The sequence below is a fragment of the Oryctolagus cuniculus genome, chromosome 17 (assembly GCF_964237555.1).
Source record: "Oryctolagus cuniculus chromosome 17, mOryCun1.1, whole genome shotgun sequence".
Lineage (NCBI taxonomy): Eukaryota > Metazoa > Chordata > Mammalia > Lagomorpha > Leporidae > Oryctolagus > Oryctolagus cuniculus.
In genome coordinates, this window is record NC_091448.1 from 33657712 (window position 1) to 33677221 (window position 19510).

The 19510-nt window shown below is 54.4% G+C and overlaps 1 protein-coding gene across 1 annotated transcript; it reads left to right on the forward strand.

Annotated features, from left to right (window-relative positions):
* Nucleotides 1-2717: 2717 nt before the first annotated feature.
* On the forward strand, nt 2718-19354 carry LPO (lactoperoxidase). Its single transcript, XM_051824816.2, has 12 exons — nt 2718-2796; nt 3633-3717; nt 6085-6245; nt 6734-6851; nt 7015-7144; nt 7752-7958; nt 9030-9354; nt 9998-10158; nt 15616-15868; nt 16604-16777; nt 18069-18306; nt 18438-19354. Exons 1-12 carry the CDS (start codon nt 2718-2720, stop codon nt 18643-18645), a joined length of 2139 nt encoding a protein of 712 aa, XP_051680776.2. The 3' UTR covers nt 18646-19354.
* Nucleotides 19355-19510: the final 156 nt, after the last annotated feature.

Here is a 19510-nt window from a genome sequence, read left to right on the forward strand (position 1 = left end):
CACTTCCCGAAGGCCCATAACAGCCAGGGCTGGGCCAGACAGAAGCCAGAAGCTAGGAACTCATTCAGGTCTGTCTCCCACATGGTGGCAGGGACACAAAGGCTAGAGCCATCACCTGCTGCCTTCTAAGACTGGAACTCAGGCATTCCAGTGTGAGACGTAAGATCTCACACAGCAGCTTATCTGTTATGCCAAACACTCCTAACTGTTTTTGATTTTAAGAGCTATTCAGGGGCCAGTACTGTGGCACAGTAGGCTAAACTTCTGCCAGCAGCGCCAGCATTCCATATGGGTGCTGGTTTAAGTCCTTGATGCTTATCTTCTGATCCAGCTCTCTGCTATAGCCTGGGAAAGCAGTAGAAAACGGCCCAAGTGCTTGGGCCCCTGCGCTCACTTGGGAAACCCAGAAGAAGATCCTGGCTCCTGGCTTCGGATAGGCCCAGCTCTGGCCATTGCAGCCACTTGGAGAGTGAACCAGTGAATGGAAGACCTTTCTCTCTGTCTCTCTCTTTGTGTGTGTGTCTCTCTCTCTAACTCTCTCTCTCTCTCTCTCAAATAAACAAATCAAATCTTTAAAAAAAAAAAAAAAAAAAAAAAAAAAGCTATTCAGACACAATCCAGGGCTTTGGAGAGCCCAGAGCTTGGAGTTTTGTCTTCCATGACTAGCTCAGGGCCACACATTTAAGCTGCAAAATGCGAAGAAGAGGAATTGCTCTACCCAGCGTCAGCGCCATCGCATTACACCCCTGGCCATTCTACAGTTTCCTCGTGCATCTGCCTGGAGTCACAGGGTGTTTCCTGCTGAACCTGAGTGTTTCCACCAAGCCATGCCAGTCCCTTGAAACCTCTCCTCTGGCCTTTCCCTGAAATAAATTCTTGCTGGAAGGTATAAAAGACCAATTCCTCCCAGCAGAGCAGCACTGCTGGCTGCCACAGGAGGTCAAAGCCCTTGGCAGGTAAGACTTGTTAACCTCAATCTTTCCTGGTATCTGCGAGGCTGGTGATGACATTTCCTAAAGGCTTCTCAGAAAGCTTGGCTTGCATTTGGACTTGCCTTCCTGGGACATTTGCTGGTGCCAGATTTAGCTACCGGCACTGCAGGTCATCCCAGTTTGGTGTACAGGGAAAACGCGACTCAATCTACTGTGGGACAAAAAGACTTTGTGCTCACAGCATCATAATCCTGAAAGCCAGGAGGTATCCTAGACCTCACGTATCCATCTTGCTTGGAAAGTGAGGCCTAGGAAATAAGTGTCCAGGGTCACACGGGGAGGGGGGGCAGCTACAGAATGGTGCTCTGTGTATATTCTTTTTTTTTTTTAAGATTTATTTTATTTATTTGAAAGGCAGAGTTACAGAGAGGGAGAGACAGAGAAATCTTCCATCTGTTAGTTCACTTCCCAAATGGCCGCAACAGCCAGGGCTGGGCCAGGCTGAAGTCAGGAGCCAGGAGCTTCTTCCAGGTCTCCTACATGGCTGCGGGGGCGCCAAGCACTTGGGCCATCCTCTGCTGCTTTTTCAGGCACATTAACAGGGAATTGGATCGGAAAAGCACCCATATGGGATGCTGGGGTCTCAGGTGGCAGCTTTACCCACTGCACCACAATGCAGGCCCCTGTGCATTTTTGAGACTTGTCTGGTGCAGGCCCCTGTGCATTTTTGAGACTTGTCTGATAGAACATGACTTAGCCACTATCATGGGAGTTGTGCAGTGTTTTAAGGGGTTCCCCAAGCCAGGGCTCTCGGGTCTTCACTTTGTTCCCAGCATCTTATGCCTGTTAACTGCAGCTGATCTGAATTTGTACTTAGGCCTGAATGTCCAGTCCCAGGCCCGCCCCTCAAATTGGCTTCTTGAAGGCGAATGGAGCCTCTGGCAGAGAAAGGGAGCCTATGGTCTGCCTCTCAGGCACTCGGCTGGCGCTGGGCCTGGGGGCTGGCAGGCAGGCAGGAAGACACCCCGAGGGCATGGAGGAGGAGAGCGCCAGAGGCACGGTCCAGGCTTCATGACAGCATTTTGCAGGCCTGTGACGAGACAGGCACAAGACCTCGGGACTGGGGGTGGGGTTGTGACACAGCAGATTAAGCTACCACCTGCAATGCCAGCATCCCGTATCAGAGCGCCAGTTCAAGTCCCAGGTACTCTGCTTCCAACCCACCTCCCTGCTAATGCACCTGGGAAGGCAGCAGAAGTACTCGGGCCCCTACACCCACATGGGAGACCCAGATGGAGTCCCTGGCTCCTCACTCGGCCTGGACCAGACCTAACCACTGCAGATTTTTGGAGAGTGAACCAGCAATGGAAGATCTCTCTCTTTCTGTCACTATGCATTTCAAATAAATACATCTTTTAAAAATAAAAAGAAAGCTCAGGATTAGAGGCTGTCAGGGCAATATTGGAAACCCTGAGGCACTTGGTCCCACCCCGTCACTCAGCAGGCCAGGAGCCCAAGACATTAAGTAAGCTGCCCAAGGTCATGGTCGCTAGAGCAGATGCCAAGCCATGGGGCAGGCCTCAGCCCCAGAAGCCCGAGTTCTCTCTCTCCCATCGTCACCTCTTTCCATCCTCCCCAGCACCCAACAGATGCTTAGTGAGTGGAAGTGGCCATGCCTTCCCTGTCCCCGCGTTAGGGCAGCCGGTGCCCCTGCACGGGCTTGGCCTTCTGTGACTCAGTTTCTCCTCCTGGGCTCCCCACACGGCCCCACATCTCGTTTCAGTGATGAGGCTCCTTCTCCGCGGCCCAGCCCTCCTGGCTTCCCTGATCCTGCTCCAGGCTGCAGCGTCCACCACAAGTAAGTGCCTGTCCAGGGCCGTGGTACCAAAGGTCAAATGCCAGGTGACCGAGGACAGCGGACAGTCACCCTCTGGCAGTCCACGGGGTGAGAAATGCAGAATGAAGGTGTGGGCAGGTGCCATGCGCCTCTGGAGGAGGATCCTCCCTTGGTGGCTCCTGGCATCCTTGGTACTCCCTGGCCAGTAGCCGCATCCTACCAGTCTCTGCCCACGGCCTTTCCTGGTGTCTTCCCCTCTTCCTACAACACCCACCAGTTACAGGATTTGGGGCCTACCCTAATCCAGTGTGACCGCATCTGAATTAGCTACATCTGCAAAGATTCTAATTCCAAATCCAGTGCCAGATGCATGTGAACTTCAGGTGGACACCGCTTAACCCACGACATTCTCCTCATCCCGAGAAGGGATCCAGCTTCCTCACTGCAAACCCCAGTATGAGTGCAAACAAGAAATCCCCACCCCCCAACACCACGGCTTTCCCCAGTCAGGGCACTGGTGGTCAGTGGGCTTTGGGATGGGCTTGCCTGAGAGCCCGTGGGACCACCTCTCCAGGAACCAGAGAACTCCCCAGCGCCTCGCAGCCCGAGGCCACCACAGTGGCTATGCTCAGGCCCCTGGAATCCCAAGGCACACTCCAGACATTTAAATGAAGATGCAGGCGTATCCGTCCCATTCTGAGATTTCCGTCTTCCGGTCGCTGGTGGAAGCTTCCTGATCTTGGGTCTCCTGCCTGCTCAGACTTGAGAGGTGGACGTGATGGCTGACAAAGAGGGATGCAGAAGCAGACAGCATCCCATGGGAGTGCTGTCTGATACTCTTCTTCCTCTGTGCCCCCCAGCAGGGACCTCCAGTGCTGTGGCCATCTCTGATGCTGTGAGTCAGGCCAAGGTCCAAGTCAACAAGGCCTTCCTGGATTCCCGAATCAGGTACGTCCGATGAGAACATCCAGGCCAGCCCTGACAAACCAGAGAGCCACAGCGAGGCCCAAACCCGCCCTTGCGCAAACCTTGCAAGAATGTGGCAAGTGGGAGCAACAGCTCACAGCCCCTGACAGCCTCGACTCTGAAGGCTCCTGGAAGAGGACAGCTCATCTAATCCTGTACGAACTCTCTGCTTCTATGGGTCACACATTCCAGAGTCCCAGGAAGCTCCCTGGTAGAACTTGTGCATTCAATGTCACTAACGGTGACAGACTTGGGTCCCGCCCTGGAGTCAGGAGGAGGTGCTGTATAAAGGGAGAACTGTCAGGGTCGCTGCAGTGGCCTGGGGCAAGCCAGAGAAGCACAAGGGACGAGTTAGGCCTTAGCCTGGCCCCACACGGAGAGCTGGAGTGCAAGGTGCCTTTCAGAGCCTCTCGCAGGAAAGCTCTGGAGCTAGGCAGGGGAGTGTTCGTTTGCTGCAGGTGCGGGGCTGGGGCAGGTACTGCAGCTCCTCCCTAACGCCCAGGCACCTGACACCCGCAGGTGCAGCACAAGGACCCAAAGCCCCAGGCTCCTGGCTTCCCTCCCCTCAGAGCCGCCCCAGGCCTGGAGGGAGAGGAGGAAGCATGGGCTGCTTTCCCTTTCTTGGTCCCTCCCTCCAGGCCTGGTTCTCTGACCCTGGGGGGGGGGGGTAACGCTGGTGACACCAGTGCCGGAACACAGCAGGGGGTGAGCCCTGGGGACAGCAGGGGGGCACAGAGCTCAGGCAGGGGGACGCAGGAAAGAAGGAGCATGGAGGATCTTGCTGGGGACCTTCAGAGTAGGACCTGGGAATCCCAACAAGCCAGGGCTCACCGGACCATGGCGACGGTGACGCCAACACCTGTGAGTTCCATGCCATGCCAGGTGCAGCTCCAAGTGCTTTCCCTTCATTCCTCACTAAATCCCACGGAGTCCTGAATCTGACTGTCCTAAGAGCTGTTTCTGAAGCCCACCGTGATCAAACTGCATGGGTCAGCCTATGGTTGCTATCAGTGTCCTCATCGCTTGCCCAAAGGCACACACAGCTAGCATGCGGCCGTCAGGAGTCAAACTCAGCCCATCTGTTGCTAAGGCCACATGTAAGTCTCCAATGGAATAAATTATGACTCCCGCTTCATAGGTGAGGAGAAAATCACTCAGCAGGCACTTCATTCAACCAGTTCTGGTGGAACTGGAGCTCAAACCAGGGTCTGGCTGGCTCGGGGCTCCTGCTCTAGGCCAGCCTTGTCCAACAGAACACTCAGTGATGATAAAGGGCCTTGTGACTGTCAGTCCGATAGAGCAGGCCCTGACCACGCGTGGCCACTGAGCACTTGAAGTTGGCCAGTGCAAGTGAGGAGCTGAGTTTTTCACTGCAGTCAACTTCAATGTATTTCTACTTAAATACCTGGGGCTGGCTGTCACCACACAGACAAGGCAGCACCCTGGGCACCGGGCCACCCCATCTCTTGGAACAGCAGCAAAGAGCATGTGGCTTATTTCTTGGATTTGAGTTTTTCCAGAGTGCAGGGAGGCTGGGAGGGAGGAGGCCTGCCCAGTCACCACAGTCCCCCTGGTGCCTGCCTGGCTCACCCCATGGTCCTGCAGGCTGGAACATGGTGTCCTCCTGCACTTTCAATGGAGGTGCTGACCCGCTGTGTAGTCACAAGTCAGGCAGCTGTACTCACCAAGCAGAGTCATCTTTGTGAGAAGTCCTCTCATCTCGCACACAAGGAAACTGAGGCACGAGGTCGTCATGGGGGATTCCCCTGACACCTCGCCCTTGGTCACCTCTGTGTTGTCACAGAAGAAGGATTTTGGCTTCTCACGTTCCACATGGAACATCAAAGAATAACAAGGCTGAGCCGCTTGCCCTGGCTGTGCAGCCCTGGGCCACAGCCAAACCCCACACCAGCTCCCAGGTCAGGTGCGGGGGGATGATTTCAAGGCAGAGCTGGAGGCCCAGCAACGCCTTATTTCTAGAATTCTCCTAAGGTCTGATGGCACGCCAGCCACAGGCCAGGGTTCCTCAATCTGAATCAGGATGCCCGGGGACCTGTGCGGTTCTGGGGTTCCCCAGTTGCTCCTGAAACATCCCAGCCACAGATCCCGGGAGCCACGGCTGTCCACCTGCCGGCCTTCCGTCAGAACCACACCTAACAAAGCTCAATACCACGGACGCCTGGTCCTCCCACAGGAGCGCTCCCAGGATGCAGAGGATGGGCCGCCGAGTGCACAAACATCGGCTTCCTGCAGGCTGCACCCACACCACCTCGGGTCCCTCTGCTGGGCCACCAACCCCTTCCACAGTGACCAGGTCAGGATGTCCCACTGCTCTGTTCTGCACTGCAGGATGAAGGCCACCATGAGCTCTGAGACGCCCACCAGCCCACAGCTCTCGGGGTACTTCAAGCACGCCAGGGGCAGGACTCGCACGGCCATCCGCAGCGGGCAGGTGTGGGAGGAGTCCTATAAGAGACTGAGGCAGGAGGCGTCCTTGTCCAATGTCACAGGTACGGGAACCCAGGAGCCCTCTGATGGCCAGGCAGGACCGTTTTCCCGTGGGACAGAGCAGAGTCCCTGGCTGTTAGGAGCAGTTCTGAGCTCCTAGAAGCACTCGGTGGCTTCCTTCTTGGAACCGTGGTCCAGGTGGGCAGATCCAGGAGCAGCTTAGCAGACGGCTAAGCCACTGCCCTTTTAGGGGGAGAAGGAACTCCCACATAGCAAAGCCTCATCACCAACTCCTAATGGATATCAGTGCCCCGGGTGTAATCCCACCTGCAGGGCCTCTGCTAGAAATAAGGCTAAAAGCCGCGCACGCGTGCCCCTGTCTCAAGCCAGGGTCCTCACTTCTGCCAGAGGAAGGGACGTGGAAGCCAGCTGTGTCTGGGGACTTACTGAGGCTGTGCTGTGCTCTTGTTCTAAAACGCCCAGTGGACACTCCCAGCTGCGATTCCCCAGGCCCTCAGAATGGAGACAAAACAACCCCCTTCTGTTTCAGGCCCCAGCCTGGACTTGGCTTTGCTCTCCCGGGAGGTGGGCTGTGATGGCCCGGCGCCTGTAGTGAAATGCGACGTGGACAGCCCTTACCGCACCATCACCGGGCACTGCAACAACAGGTGACCGTGCCGGGCAAGCGGCGAGGACTCCGCACCTGCTCCCGGGCCCACCCGATCCCCAGGGCTGAGGGGCATGTGAGAGGCCCTTCCACCCCTTCCCACTCTGGCTCCTGGGCTTCGAACCTGGGGCCGGCCGGACTGAGCGCAGTCTCGCTGGTTGCAGGAGGGAGCCCACGCTGGGCGCCGCCAACAGGGCACTGGCACGCTGGCTGCCGGCCGAGTACGAGGACGGGCTCTCCCTCCCCTTCGGCTGGACGCCCGGGAAGACGCGCAATGGCTTCCCTCTGCCGCTGGTGAGGGCAGGCACCTGACGGCCCAGTGAGGGCGGGCGGGGTGGGGCAGGGTGCACCGCCCAGACACCAGCGCCGGCCAGAGACAGGGACGCTCCCTGGCGGTGCTCCCCCACAGTGCCACTGGAGGGCAGCAGAGCCTGAAGCCCAGCCCCGCGCCAGGCACGTCCCAGGTGCTGCAGGCCAGACACCCTGGGGTCTCTGGGCAGATGGCCTCCCTGTCCCGTTCTGTCCCGTTTCCTCTGCCCCAGCCCCTAGCGTGCATCAGCTGTTGTTTGCCTGGAGGTCATGTCTATTGGCCTCATCTGAACTGACAGCCGCTCCCCCGAGCCCAGCTCCCATTCCCAGGCACCTGGCACCTCGGTGCCTTTATGTCAGAGGCAGCCTGTCTGTTTTCCTCCCGGGAGTGGAACTGGCACTGGCTCGTGCAGAGCCGGGTTCAAGCCCGTCCCTGCCCCTTTGCCACAGCAGGCTCTTGGAGAACTGATTGCACCTCTCTTGGATTTGCAAGCTCCTCCTGGAGGCTAAATGCACCTGATCCTAGGCACTCAATAGCCTGCAGCTAAACCTGAATTCTCCAGCCTGCCCTCCGCTGTGTCTCCATCTGTAGGCCCGCAAGGTATCCAACGAGATCGCAGGCTATCTGAGCGAGGAAGGTGTTCTGGACCAGCACAGGTCTCTGCTGTTCGTGCAGTGGGGTCAGGTCGTGGACCACGACCTGGACTTTGCCCCGGACACCGAGCTGGGCAGCAGCGAGCTCTCCAAAGCTCAGTGCGAGGAGTCGTGCGTCCAGAGAGGCAACTGCTTCCCTATCACGGTAGGGCCCCTCCCTGGGGGGGTCACCCTCAAGCCCCAGACATCCCCAGCCCATCCATCAAGTAGCACCTGCGGTAGGCCTTGAGCACTCTCCAGGTAGCCCCCCAGGCCTCATCCATCCACTTCTTCACTCACACTAAGCACCAAGTCTTGCGAAGTGAGGACAAAGGGCCAACACTGGGAGGCCCTGGAGAGGAGCCGTACCACCTAGGGGCTTTTAAGGAATGCAGAATTTCAAGCCTCACCCCAGATGCTGGCAGAGAGAGCCCACATTTTACTGGGCCCCCGGGAGAGCTGCAGTACACACGGTGAAGCTCTTGGCACACTGCTGTACGCCATGACGTCATCGGCTGTAAGGATGACCTCACTTCCTAGAAGAAGCTGAGACATCATAGCCACATCAGAATGAGCAGCAGGGATTTGGGGGACTTTCCAGCAGGGACAGGAAGTGTGCCCTTCTTCTTGTTCCTGGGTTTTACGGTTAGAGAGTCGGGTATTCACTCAAACAGCTGTTAGGGCTGTGCACCGTGGTATAAAGAGCAGGAGCCGTGGAATGCAGCCGGCTTCTGGATCTCACATCTTTCCCTTTCTTGTGTGTGGGTTCTTAGGCAAGGTACTTAATCTATCTGAGCCTCAGTTTTCTCACCTGTAAAATGGATCTGAATTGTCTACCTTACAGGGTTTTAGGGGGACCACAGTGGGATAAAGGATGCTTAATACCTGGCACATAGCAGGCCCCAAATAGTGTAGCTGTTACATAGTAGTTATTAACAGACCCTTTCCTATCTCATATCCTGGTTTCCTGTCCAGGGATCTCAGGACCTCCTTCCCACCCAAAATTCAGAGCCCCTGCCAGGAGAAATGAAAGCTTAGACAGCAGGTGTCATGAATTTCAGGGTACTACGGGCTTAGGAAATGGCACAGTGGCAGGAGGCATCTGGGGACAGTGTCTGATACCAAGGTCTTAGAAGGACACCACTGCCGTCTTTGCATCCAAACTGGCCTTAGGGAGAAGCTGTCAGGGCCCCACGGTGCCTCCCCTGCCCAGTCACCCACCCCAATCTCTCTGCAGTTCCCGCCCAACGACCCCAAGGTGCAGACTCAAGGGCAGTGCATGCCTTTCTTCCGGGCCGGGTTCGTCTGCCCCACTCCGCCCTTCCAGTCCCTGGCCAGAGAGCAGATCAACGCTCTGACCTCCTTCCTGGACGCCAGCCTCGTGTACGGCCCCGAGCCTGGCCTGGCCAGCCGCCTCCGCAACCTCAGCAGCCCCCTGGGGCTCATGGCCGTCAACCAGGAGGTCTCAGACCACGGGCTGCCCTACTTGCCCTTTGACAGCAAGAAGCCGAGCCCCTGCGAGGTCATCAACGCCACTGCCCGCGTGCCCTGCTTCCTGGCGGGTGAGTCTGGGCCGGGACCAGAAGGGTCCAGGAAAAGGAGCTCACCCAGGGGGCTTTGGCAGTCATCTTCCAGGAGAAAGGCATACCGAGCCACAGCTGGCCCTGGTTCAGGACTGGACAAAGGGCCCAGCTGGAAGAATCTAAGCACCAGTGTTAGATTCCAAAAGGTGGTGGTAAATGCAATTGCAAGATGAGTGTAGCAGTGGGTGTTGGACCCAGCAGTTAAAGACACTGCATGGGATGCCCTCATTCTAGATCCAAGTAGCTGAGTTTGAGTCCTGGCTCCACTTCCGATTCCAGGTTCCTGCTAATTTTAGTTTTTTAGTACATCACCTGAGGCCTCCCCCACGATTCTGTGTAGCAAGCCATATTCTCCCCATTTTCCCAGATAGGGAGACTGAGGCCCAGACATGTCAAGTAACTTGCTCAAAGCCACAGAGCTGAAAGTGTGAGTACAGAACTGAGACTCAGGCCAGTGATCCCCACCTGCCCCTCCCCACGCCTCTCCAGCTGACTTCCCTTAAGTTAATTGGAAGGAGGAGCTTAGGAGAGGGTCCTGGGGGCGCCACCATTTCTTTGTGCAGGTGGCTGGGTCCTGGGGCTGCTCTGGAAGAATATAGCTTCCTGCCTTCTGGGCTTCCAGGAGACTCCCGAGCCTCGGAGCAGACCCTGCTGGCTGCTTCTCACACCCTCCTTCTGCGGGAGCACAACCGGCTGGCGAGGGACCTGAAGACACTCAACCCGCAGTGGGGTGGGGAGAAGCTCTACCAGGAGGCCCGCAAAATCCTGGGAGCCTTCATTCAGGTACAGAGGCGCGGGAGCCCACGCCCACCGGGCACCCGCTCGCAGCTCTGCCCTCCGCTCCGTGCCACACCTGCAGCCAACCTCCTGCTCCCCACACTCCTCTTTTTCCCTTCTCCTCCCTGGCCTCATTCTTCTGAGCCCTGCCTCTCTTCGCTTCTTCGGCATCTCGGTCCAAAATCGAATGCCCAGATACGGTGTGTGGGAAAGTCAGTTCAGGTGTTGGTTGTATCAGTGGCCCCTGCCCTGCTGCCATCACGGGCGTCGTGGGCTCCGTCACCCCTGGGATTGCTACCCAGCCGTGATTGGGTTTGTTCTGAGTGGCTTTGCTTCCCTTTGAATTCCCTGCACCTAAGCTGCAGGTCGTGCGCATACTCAACGGGTCCTGTGGCTTGGCTGACTCACCAACTCGCGGAGACTTAGAGGGGCTGACGTGTTGATATTACCCGGGCACATATTTTTAAAAACATTTTATCTCAAAAGAATTACGTATTCTTAGAAAGTTGCACAAAATGTATAAGGAGGAGGTCCCACGCCCCATTCATGCAGCTTCCCCTGTGCTGACATTGTGCATAACCGTGGTACAGGAGCAAAGCCAGGCAGCTGGCATTCCTACAAACCATAGAGCGTATTCAGGTTTCACCCACTGGCAATGCAGTTGTGTGTATGTGTGTGTGTGTGTGTGTGTGGCAGGGGCAGGGTGTTGTCTGTGTAGCTCTGTGCCGTTTCATCACGTGTGTGGTTTTGTGTGACCACCACCATGATAAGGATACTTAACTGTCCCATCAGCCACAGACTCCCTCATGCCACCCCTTTAGAGTAAAGCCACAGCAGCCCTGCTCCTCCCAGATCCACTGATCTGTTCTTCGTCTCCATAGTTATGCTGTTTCATAAACCTTACGTAAATGGAATCATGCACTATGCAATCTTTTGAGATTCATCCAACTTGTTGCACGTAGCGATAGTTCATTCCTTTCTTTGCGGAGTAGGCTTCTACAGTGTGGATGGACCATTGTTTGCTTAACTATTCTTCACCTATAAGGGCGTTTGACAAGTTTCCAGCTAGGAGCTACTATGAATAATGCTGTTGTGGCCATTCGTGTATAAGTTTCTGCATGAAACTCTGCTTCAATCTGTATGTCTTCCACCAATTTGGAGACAGTTTCAGGAATTGTTTCTTCAAATATTTTTTGTTTCACCCCCTTGGTCTTCTACTTCTGGGACTCCATTGATAAGAGATCTTTTGTTGTTGTTCCATAGAATGCTGATGTTCTGGTTTGCCTGGAGTCTATTTTCTCTCTCTTATCCAACTTCAATAAATTCTTTCCATTTGCATTCAACTCTATTCTCTGTCATGTTCACTGTACTACTGATTCTACCCGAGTTTTTTTCTTTTTCTTTTTTTAAAGATCTGTTTATTCGTTTATTCAAAAGGCAAAGAGAGAGACAGGGAGGGAGGGAGGGAGGGAGGGAGAGAGAGAGAGATCCTCCATCTTGATTCACTCACCAAATGGCCAAACAGCCAGCCAAGTCTGGGCCAGGCCAATGCTAGGAGCCAGGAACTCTAACCTCTTCTCCCACATGGGTGACAGGGGTCCAAGTACTTGGGCCATTATCCTCTGCCTTCCAGGTACTTGAGCAGGGAGCTGGATCAGAAGCGGAGCAGCCGGGACTCAAATCAGGCACTCTGATATGGTAGACTGGCATCAAAATCGGCAACTTAACCCACTACACCACAACACCTCCCACCAGGTGTTCTCTTATCTCAGTGTATTTTCACTTCTATAACTTCATTTGACTTGTTTATAATTTCTACTTCTTTGCTAAGATATCCTTGCTTTGTATTTGTTTCAAGAGAATCGGTTGTTGATTTTTGAAGCACTTTTAGGAAGTCTACTTCAATATCTTTCTTTGCAGATAATTTCAGTATGTGACTGATGTTGGCATTGATGTTGGGTGATGATCTTCCTCACTCAAATGCAGCTTTCCTGGTGCTCAGTGTTAGGAGGGACTTCCAGTTGGATCCTGGACATTTGGGTGACTGTGTGAAGATTTGATTCTATTTTCTGTTTCAGCATGTGGCGACCTGGCTTAGGGTTAGCATGGAGGCTCTGGATGACTTCTGTGGGTTTTCTGTTCCGATGGTAGCTTGGCTTCCTGAGCCTTGCCCTGCTAGTCTGGTCTCCCACATGCTTCGGGTGCTTCTGCGCTTCCTACTCCACCCCGGCTGGTGCTCTCTGTGAGGCAGGAAGGTACCTTTCTGGCTGCCTGCCGTTGCTAAGCAACCTTTAGGGGAGCAGATGCCACTGTACCTGGATCTCCTTGGTGAAGAGACACAGGGCCTCACTGATGCCGCCACTGCAGGCCCATCAGAGCATCCACCAGCCTGGAATGTGGATCGGGACAGGGTGGCCAGAGCTGGTGGACGCTGTGACATGGGGGTGGGGGTCCCACCTGGCTCCCCTTGTCCCAGTCCCTTTCTCTTGACTTTTTTTTTCTATTCCTGTTGGAGTTCTGAGATTGCCATCTCCCCTGAACCCAGTCTGAGAGTCTGGAGGAACTCACACTGCGATCCCTGCAGTCACCCCTCTTCCTCCAGCCTCCCGGGTCTCTTTCTCATTGCCTGTTGAATCATTCCCGGGTGTTTCGTTATAGACTGGGTGGACAGGAACACGGCAGAGTGACTCTGCCGCACCTTGTTCTAGAGCCAAGCGCCCTTTCCACATCCCGCTAGCCATCACAGAGCTCTCTCCCCAGGTGTTCTTCCTCAAAATCTCCACAATTCAAAATTTATTATTTAACGGTTGGACCCAGAAACACTGCTGCTGGAGATGTTTGCAGAGAGTCACCCAACATAGCAGAAAATGCCTGCCTGAAGTTTGAAGAGGCAAGGCTCGGATTATTTTAACTAAGGCTGCAGCAATGAAATGCCAGCGAGCAGAAGCTCAGACAACAGCGTTGCCTCACGGTCCTGGAGCTGGAAGTCCAGGTGCCCCTGCAGGCCATGCACTTGGCTTGCAGGAGGCCGTCTTCCCCCTGCGTCACACGGCCTTCTCCTGAGCGAGTCCTCCTGGTGTCCCTCTCTCTGCTCACACAGTCGTCAGCCACACTGGGCGAGGGCCCCATCCTTACGACCTCCTTTAGCCTGTATTCCCTCCTTAAAGGCCCTGTCCACCAATGTGGCCGCATTGGTTAGGGCTTCAACCCAGGAATGGGGGGAGAGGGGAAGGCACAGTTAGTTCATTACAAGGCTCTGTGGACTACAAGAAAAAAGAAACTTCATTGGCCTGATTCAGATGTTCAGCATTGGGGCAACCCTATATATGTGTCACATGGGAGATGACAAACGTTTCTCCTGGAACCCAAACCCTCACCAAGAGTTGCAGCCAGGGACTAGAAACCATCCGGATTAGGCCAGGCGCTTTGGCTCTGGCTCTTCCTCCTTCTGGCTCCTCTCTCTGCTTCCCCATTGTTCTCTGCTTTCTCTGTAAATGGGTTTTCTCTGCTTTTCAGAACATGGCAGAAAATGACCACCTGTATGAGCCCCCCGCGCGCTCAGATCAAGCACCTTCTGGAACAGTCTAGAACAGCTGCTTCCAAAATCTAAATTCCTGGGAGAGAGAACCTGTCTCCCCAGCTTGATCTGGTGCCACAGCTGGGCCAGCCACTGCCGCCACAGCCAGGGGACCATCTCGGGCTGGCTGCTCCATGTGAACCCCTCAGGCTATGCCACTCAACAAACCAGAAGCAACATAAATCAGTAAGAGAATGACCAGTGAATGCAATAGAAGGTTGCACACATTTAAAGTAAGTGTGAGTGCAGGCATAGGAAGCCATGACACAGTGGCAAAAAACAATCTAAATGAAAGATCCTGGTGAACAAGACCCCAGCAGAAGGAACAGGCCATCAGGAGGGAGGTGCCTTTCTCTGAAGGGAGGAAGGAACCTCCACTGTGATATGGCCTTGACTAAACAAGTTCAGAGTTGGTGAACTCAAGGGGCTTCCATAGCCTAGACAGCTCATAGCAAGAGTCTCGGGTGATTGCTGATGTCATAAATAAGAGTGCCAATTGTTAAATCAGCAACAGGAGTCACTGAGTACAGGCTCTCCACATAGGATCTCTGTCCTTAATGTGTTTTACTATGAAACTTAAAAACAACACTACTAGTTGAACAATGCCCTATACCTTGTGCGGTTGTGTGAGGGCAGCCTGTTGAAATCCTTGCTTAGTGTATACTAAGTTGATCTTCTGTATATGAAGGTAATTGAAAATGACACTCGATGAAGGGCAGGATGGAAGAGGGAGTGAGGGAGGGGAGGGCCGCGGGAGGGAGGGAAGTTGAGGGGGCACAACAATACAAAAGTTGCACTTTGTGAATTCACATTTATTAAATAAAAAAAAAACTGGAAAAAAAAAATAAAGTAAGTGTGAGTGGGTGTTTAGCACAGTTAGGATGATACGTGGCACACCTACATCCCATATTGGAATACCTGGGTTCAAGTCCCTTCACTTTTGATTCAGCTTCCTGGTAATGTGCACCCTGGGAAGCATCCGGTTATGACTCAAGTGCTGGGGTCCCTGCCACCCATGTGGAAGACCTAGACTGAGTTCCTGGCTCCTTGCTTTGGCCTGGCCCAGCCCCAGCTGATGTGGGCTTTGGGGGCATAAACCAGCAGATGGAAATTTTTTCTTTTTCTTTCTTTCTCTCTTTCTTTCTTTCATGTATCTATCTTTCAAATACACTAATTAAACAAATTTAAACTAATAGTAGAAATCAGGTAGAAATGTGGGAAAATTTAGTGAAAAAGCAGAAATTCAAAGGGATGCATTCTCCAGGATTATTGCTGCATTAAAATATGTATCATATATACAAAAACTAGAAAGAAAGGGCAAAAAATTAACATTGCTGTAACTATTATGTTACATGGAGACCTGATATTTCTATTCTGAATTTTTTTTTTGTATTTGTGCTAGTTCCTTGTTTCTGAGTAAAAGCAGAACCAAAAACCAGTTTCTCCATGGTGCCACGTTTCTTTCAGAACTGAGGATTGGATGAGCTTCCCTTGGTTGCCTCTGAATCATCCCTGTTGTTCTTTGTTTCTCTTGCCTGGCCTATGGAGAAACGTTTAGTAATATGACCATGTTACCTTAAAGTGACACACAGGACTGCCACTTTAGCCACAAGGTCACAAATGTAGAGCAAAGATGGCAAAGAGAGTACATCTCAAGTACCAAATTCAAATGGCCAGGGCCCTGTTGAGACAAATCAGGTAAGAGTGATAGGATTGATTAGCTCTGCCTGCCATGGTCACAGGAATGGGAATCCGGTAAGTATGCTATCTACTCGTCACCCTGGATTTCTGACTCTGCATCCCTCTTGGCCACAGTTCTTCTCCAGCCTTGCTCTGCAGAGGTGTGAGCCTCTCGCAGTTTCCTCACGACTGGCTTCTCCCCCCAGATCATCACCTTCAGGGACTACCTACCCATCGTGCTAGGTGACAAGATGCAAACATGGATCCCCCCTTATCGAGGCTACAACCAATCTGTGGATCCCCGAATTTCCAATGTCTTCACCTTTGCCTTCCGCTTCGGCCACTTGGAGGTGCCCCCTACCGTGTCTCGCCTGGATGAGAATTACCAGCCGTGGGGCCTGGAACCGGAACTCCCCCTGCACACCCTCTTCTTCAACACCTGGAGGATGATCCAAGATGGTACGCCCTTGCAGGGAAGCGCCCGTGGCTTGGGAGTCAGACTCGGAGCACTCCCTGTGTGACCCTGTGCCAGTGCCTTCGTCTCGCTGAGCCACAGATTCCTCCTCCAATAATGACACCCGTCTCACGAACAGATCCAAAGCATTAAATGCAATGCACATGGAGAGCTCCCCACAGGAGTTCCTGATGCAGAGGGGTGACCAGTGAATATTAGTTATCCATATTTCTTCTCTCCTTTGGGCTCTTAAGGTCCCTAGGATTTCCCTCCTCCTTTCCAGGTAGACTTCTCTGACCTCTGAAGAAAGAATTCCTTGGTTGTTTAATAAATTGCCCTCTTCTAATCTCCCCTAAAGCCTTCTGCCTCCACGCAGGGCCAGAGGTTGGACCTGGCCCTCCTGTATCCCTGGGCTGAGCCATGTTGAGGCCTCCCAAGTCAGGGCCATTCCCTAAGGATTCATTAAGCTGCTGCAGTGCTTTCCCAGGGTTGTATGGAAGGAGAAGGATCCAACACCATGGACTAGAGCTGGGTGTTCAGCCCCGCCGCGGGCAGTCTGGACTCCCCTCTTCCCCTGAGCGCACCCCACATGCTGCCTGGGCTCTTCTCTCCCTGCTTCCAGCCTGAGATGTTCAGTTGGCTCTGCTTGCCACTGAGAGTCTGCCGGAGCCAGGGGTCAGCTGCGGGACACGTCCCCACTCTACCCCACCTAGGGAAGGCCTCTGGGTCTCCCTTTGCAGGTGGACTTGACCCTCTGGTGCGGGGCCTGCTGGCCAAGAAGGCCAAGTTGCCGAATCAGGATAAAATGATGACAGGAGAACTGCGCAACAGGCTTTTCCAGCCGACTCACAAGATCCACGGGTTTGATCTGGCCGCCATCAACATACAGCGTTGTCGGGACCACGGGCAGCCTGGTGAGTGGGCCTGGGGTCTCCCCAGGCTAGAGGAAGTTTTAGCTACTTGCTGGGGCTCCTGGAGACTCCCCCTCTGTAACCCTGAGGATCCAACCAACTTTGAAACTGAAGGCAAACCAGGTTGTTTATTTTGCTGTTTTTGTTTTTCTCTTTGAGAGACAGAGAACGAGAGTCAGACAAACAGACAGACCATCCACTGATCCACCCTTAAGTTCCTGCAACAGCAAGGGCTGGGCCAAGATGAAGCCTGGAGCCAAGAACCCAAGACAGCAACTGCTGTCTCCCGGGGCGCACATGAACAGGAAGATAGAATCGGAAGCAGAGCTAGGACTTGAGCCCAGGCACCCCAGTATGGCTGTGAGCACCCCAACATGTGTCTTCACCACTAGGCAACTGCCCAACCCTGGTTTTTAAAATCACTTTATTCTGGGGCCTGCGCTGTGGCTCATTTGGCTCATCCTCCGCCTGCAGCACCGGCATCCCATATGGGCACTGGGTTCTAGTCCCGGTTGCTCCTCTTCCAGTCCAGCTCTCTGCTGTGGCCCGGGAAGGCAGTGGAGGATGGCCCAAGTGTTTGGGCCCCTGCAGCCACATGGGATACCAGGGAGAAGCACCTGGCTCCTGGCTTCGGATCAGTGCCGTAGCAGCCATGGGGGGGGGGGGGGGCGGTGAACCAATGGAAGGAAGACCTTTCTCTCCGTCTCTCTCTCTCTCACTGTCTATAACTTTACCTGTCAAAAAAAAAAAAAAAAAAAAAAAGAAGAAGAAAAGAAAAATCACTTTATTCATGCATGAAATGGAATCCTCTGTTTTCCCTAACACAGAAACAAGAGCATACATTTGCTTCTCTCTTGGAGTTGCTCAGTTAAAAAAAAAAAAAAAAATACCAAAATTCAACCTATAAAACCAGCTTAAAAGTCCAGAAAAGATGAAGAAAAGAACAGAGTCTGTTGACTGTTGGGCCTCTTTCTTTTATAGCCATGAAAGGCAATTCCGTCAGGTTGTCGGAAATCAACTCCAAGCTATGCTGGTTTCTAGACACAGGGCCTGGGGCACATCATTCACCATTGCTGTCCCCCAGCTGACCCCTCTGTCCAGGTCTTAGAGGAGAGCCCAGACCACAGTAAGGACCACATAACCTGCCAGAGACTGAAGGCCACAGACAGAAAAGCGCGGTCTCTGCCTCCCCTGTGCCAAAGGCCGCGAGCTCTGACGTTCTGGGCTGTGTCCCCAGGGCGAGCTGGGAGCAGGAACTCCCTGGGATGACACAGCCTTGGTGTCTCCGCCCTAGGGTACAACTCCTGGAGGGGCTTTTGTGGCCTCTCGCAACCCCGGACCCTGGAGGAGCTGACTGCAGTGCTGAAGAACCCAGAGCTGGCCAAGAAGTTGCTGCATCTCTACGGGACCCCAGACAACATCGACATCTGGGTGGGGGCCGTCGCGGAGCCCCTGGTAGAAAGGGGGCGGGTGGGACCGCTCCTGGCCTGCCTCTTGGGCAAGCAGTTCCAGCAGATCTGCGACGGAGACAGGCAAGTGACACGGGCTGGGGAGGCCGGGGAGCCCTCCTCCCAGGTGGGTGTCCCAGTGCCCTGGGGGAGGCCCCCTTCCTTCCCCTGGGCAGAGTGGGGAGGGGCCAGCAGCTGCACCTGTGTCTCCGCAGGTTCTGGTGGGAAAACCCTGGGGTCTTCACGGAGAAGCAGCAGCAGTCTCTGCGGAGAGTGTCCTTCTCACGCCTGGTCTGCGACAACACCCGCATCACCAAGGTCCCCCTGGACCCTTTCCAGGCCAACAGCTTCCCCCAAGGCTTTGTGGGCTGCTCAGCCATCGACAAGCTGGACCTCACACCCTGGGCCTCCCTGGAGGATTAGGGGCCTGGGCTCCCCCTGCTCCTCAGTGCCATCTCAAGCAGGTTCAATGGCCTGTCCCTGGGAGCACCCCCACCCTGGCCCTGGCCCTCGTTTTCAGCTGGGATTCTCTCCGCTCACCAGCCAACAGCTGGCCCAAGCCCCAGGGCAGACACCTGCGGCTCTTCCACTTGGTTCCCACCACGTCTACCCCCACCCTGCAGCCTGTGGAAATCCTGCGCCTCCGAGACGCCCTTCCTGTCCAGATCCTCTGCTCTCTGAGCCGGAGACTTCTGCCAGCACGGTGCTCAGCACACTCAGGGCTCAGTGGAAGCTGATGACGGACTCAAGGTGCTGGCAGGAACGCCGCTCCCCTCGGAAGGTGGCGTGGACTCGCCGCTGACCCCGCGTTCTGCCTCGTGTGCACAGGGGTGCAGGGTGACGGGGTGGGTGGGAGTTCTGAGAGCTCTTAAAGAAGCCAGAAGGCACAGGGCTCCTGGGGAGAAGCAGTGGCCATGAAACAGCCAGGGAAGGGCTTGGGGAGAATCTAAGCTGGTGGTGCAGCGGGAAAACCAAGACGGGGCCCCCCTGCAACTCAAAGGCACTCCCTTCCAGAGGCCCTGCTGGGAAGCCCCCTCTGCCTCCAGGACAGTGCTGGGAGCCAGGAAAGACTCTGAAAGGGCAGCTCCACAATATCCCCTGCGCCGATTCCCATTATACAGTTGCACAGGTGGGTTTGTTTGCTTTTAATTTCTTTATTTGAAAGGTAAAGTGATAGAGTAAGGGAAGGACAGAGAGAGATCTTCCATCTGCTGGTTCACTCTCTCAAATGGCCACAACAGCCAGGGCTGGGCCAGACAGAAGCCAGGAACCTGGAACCCCACCTGGA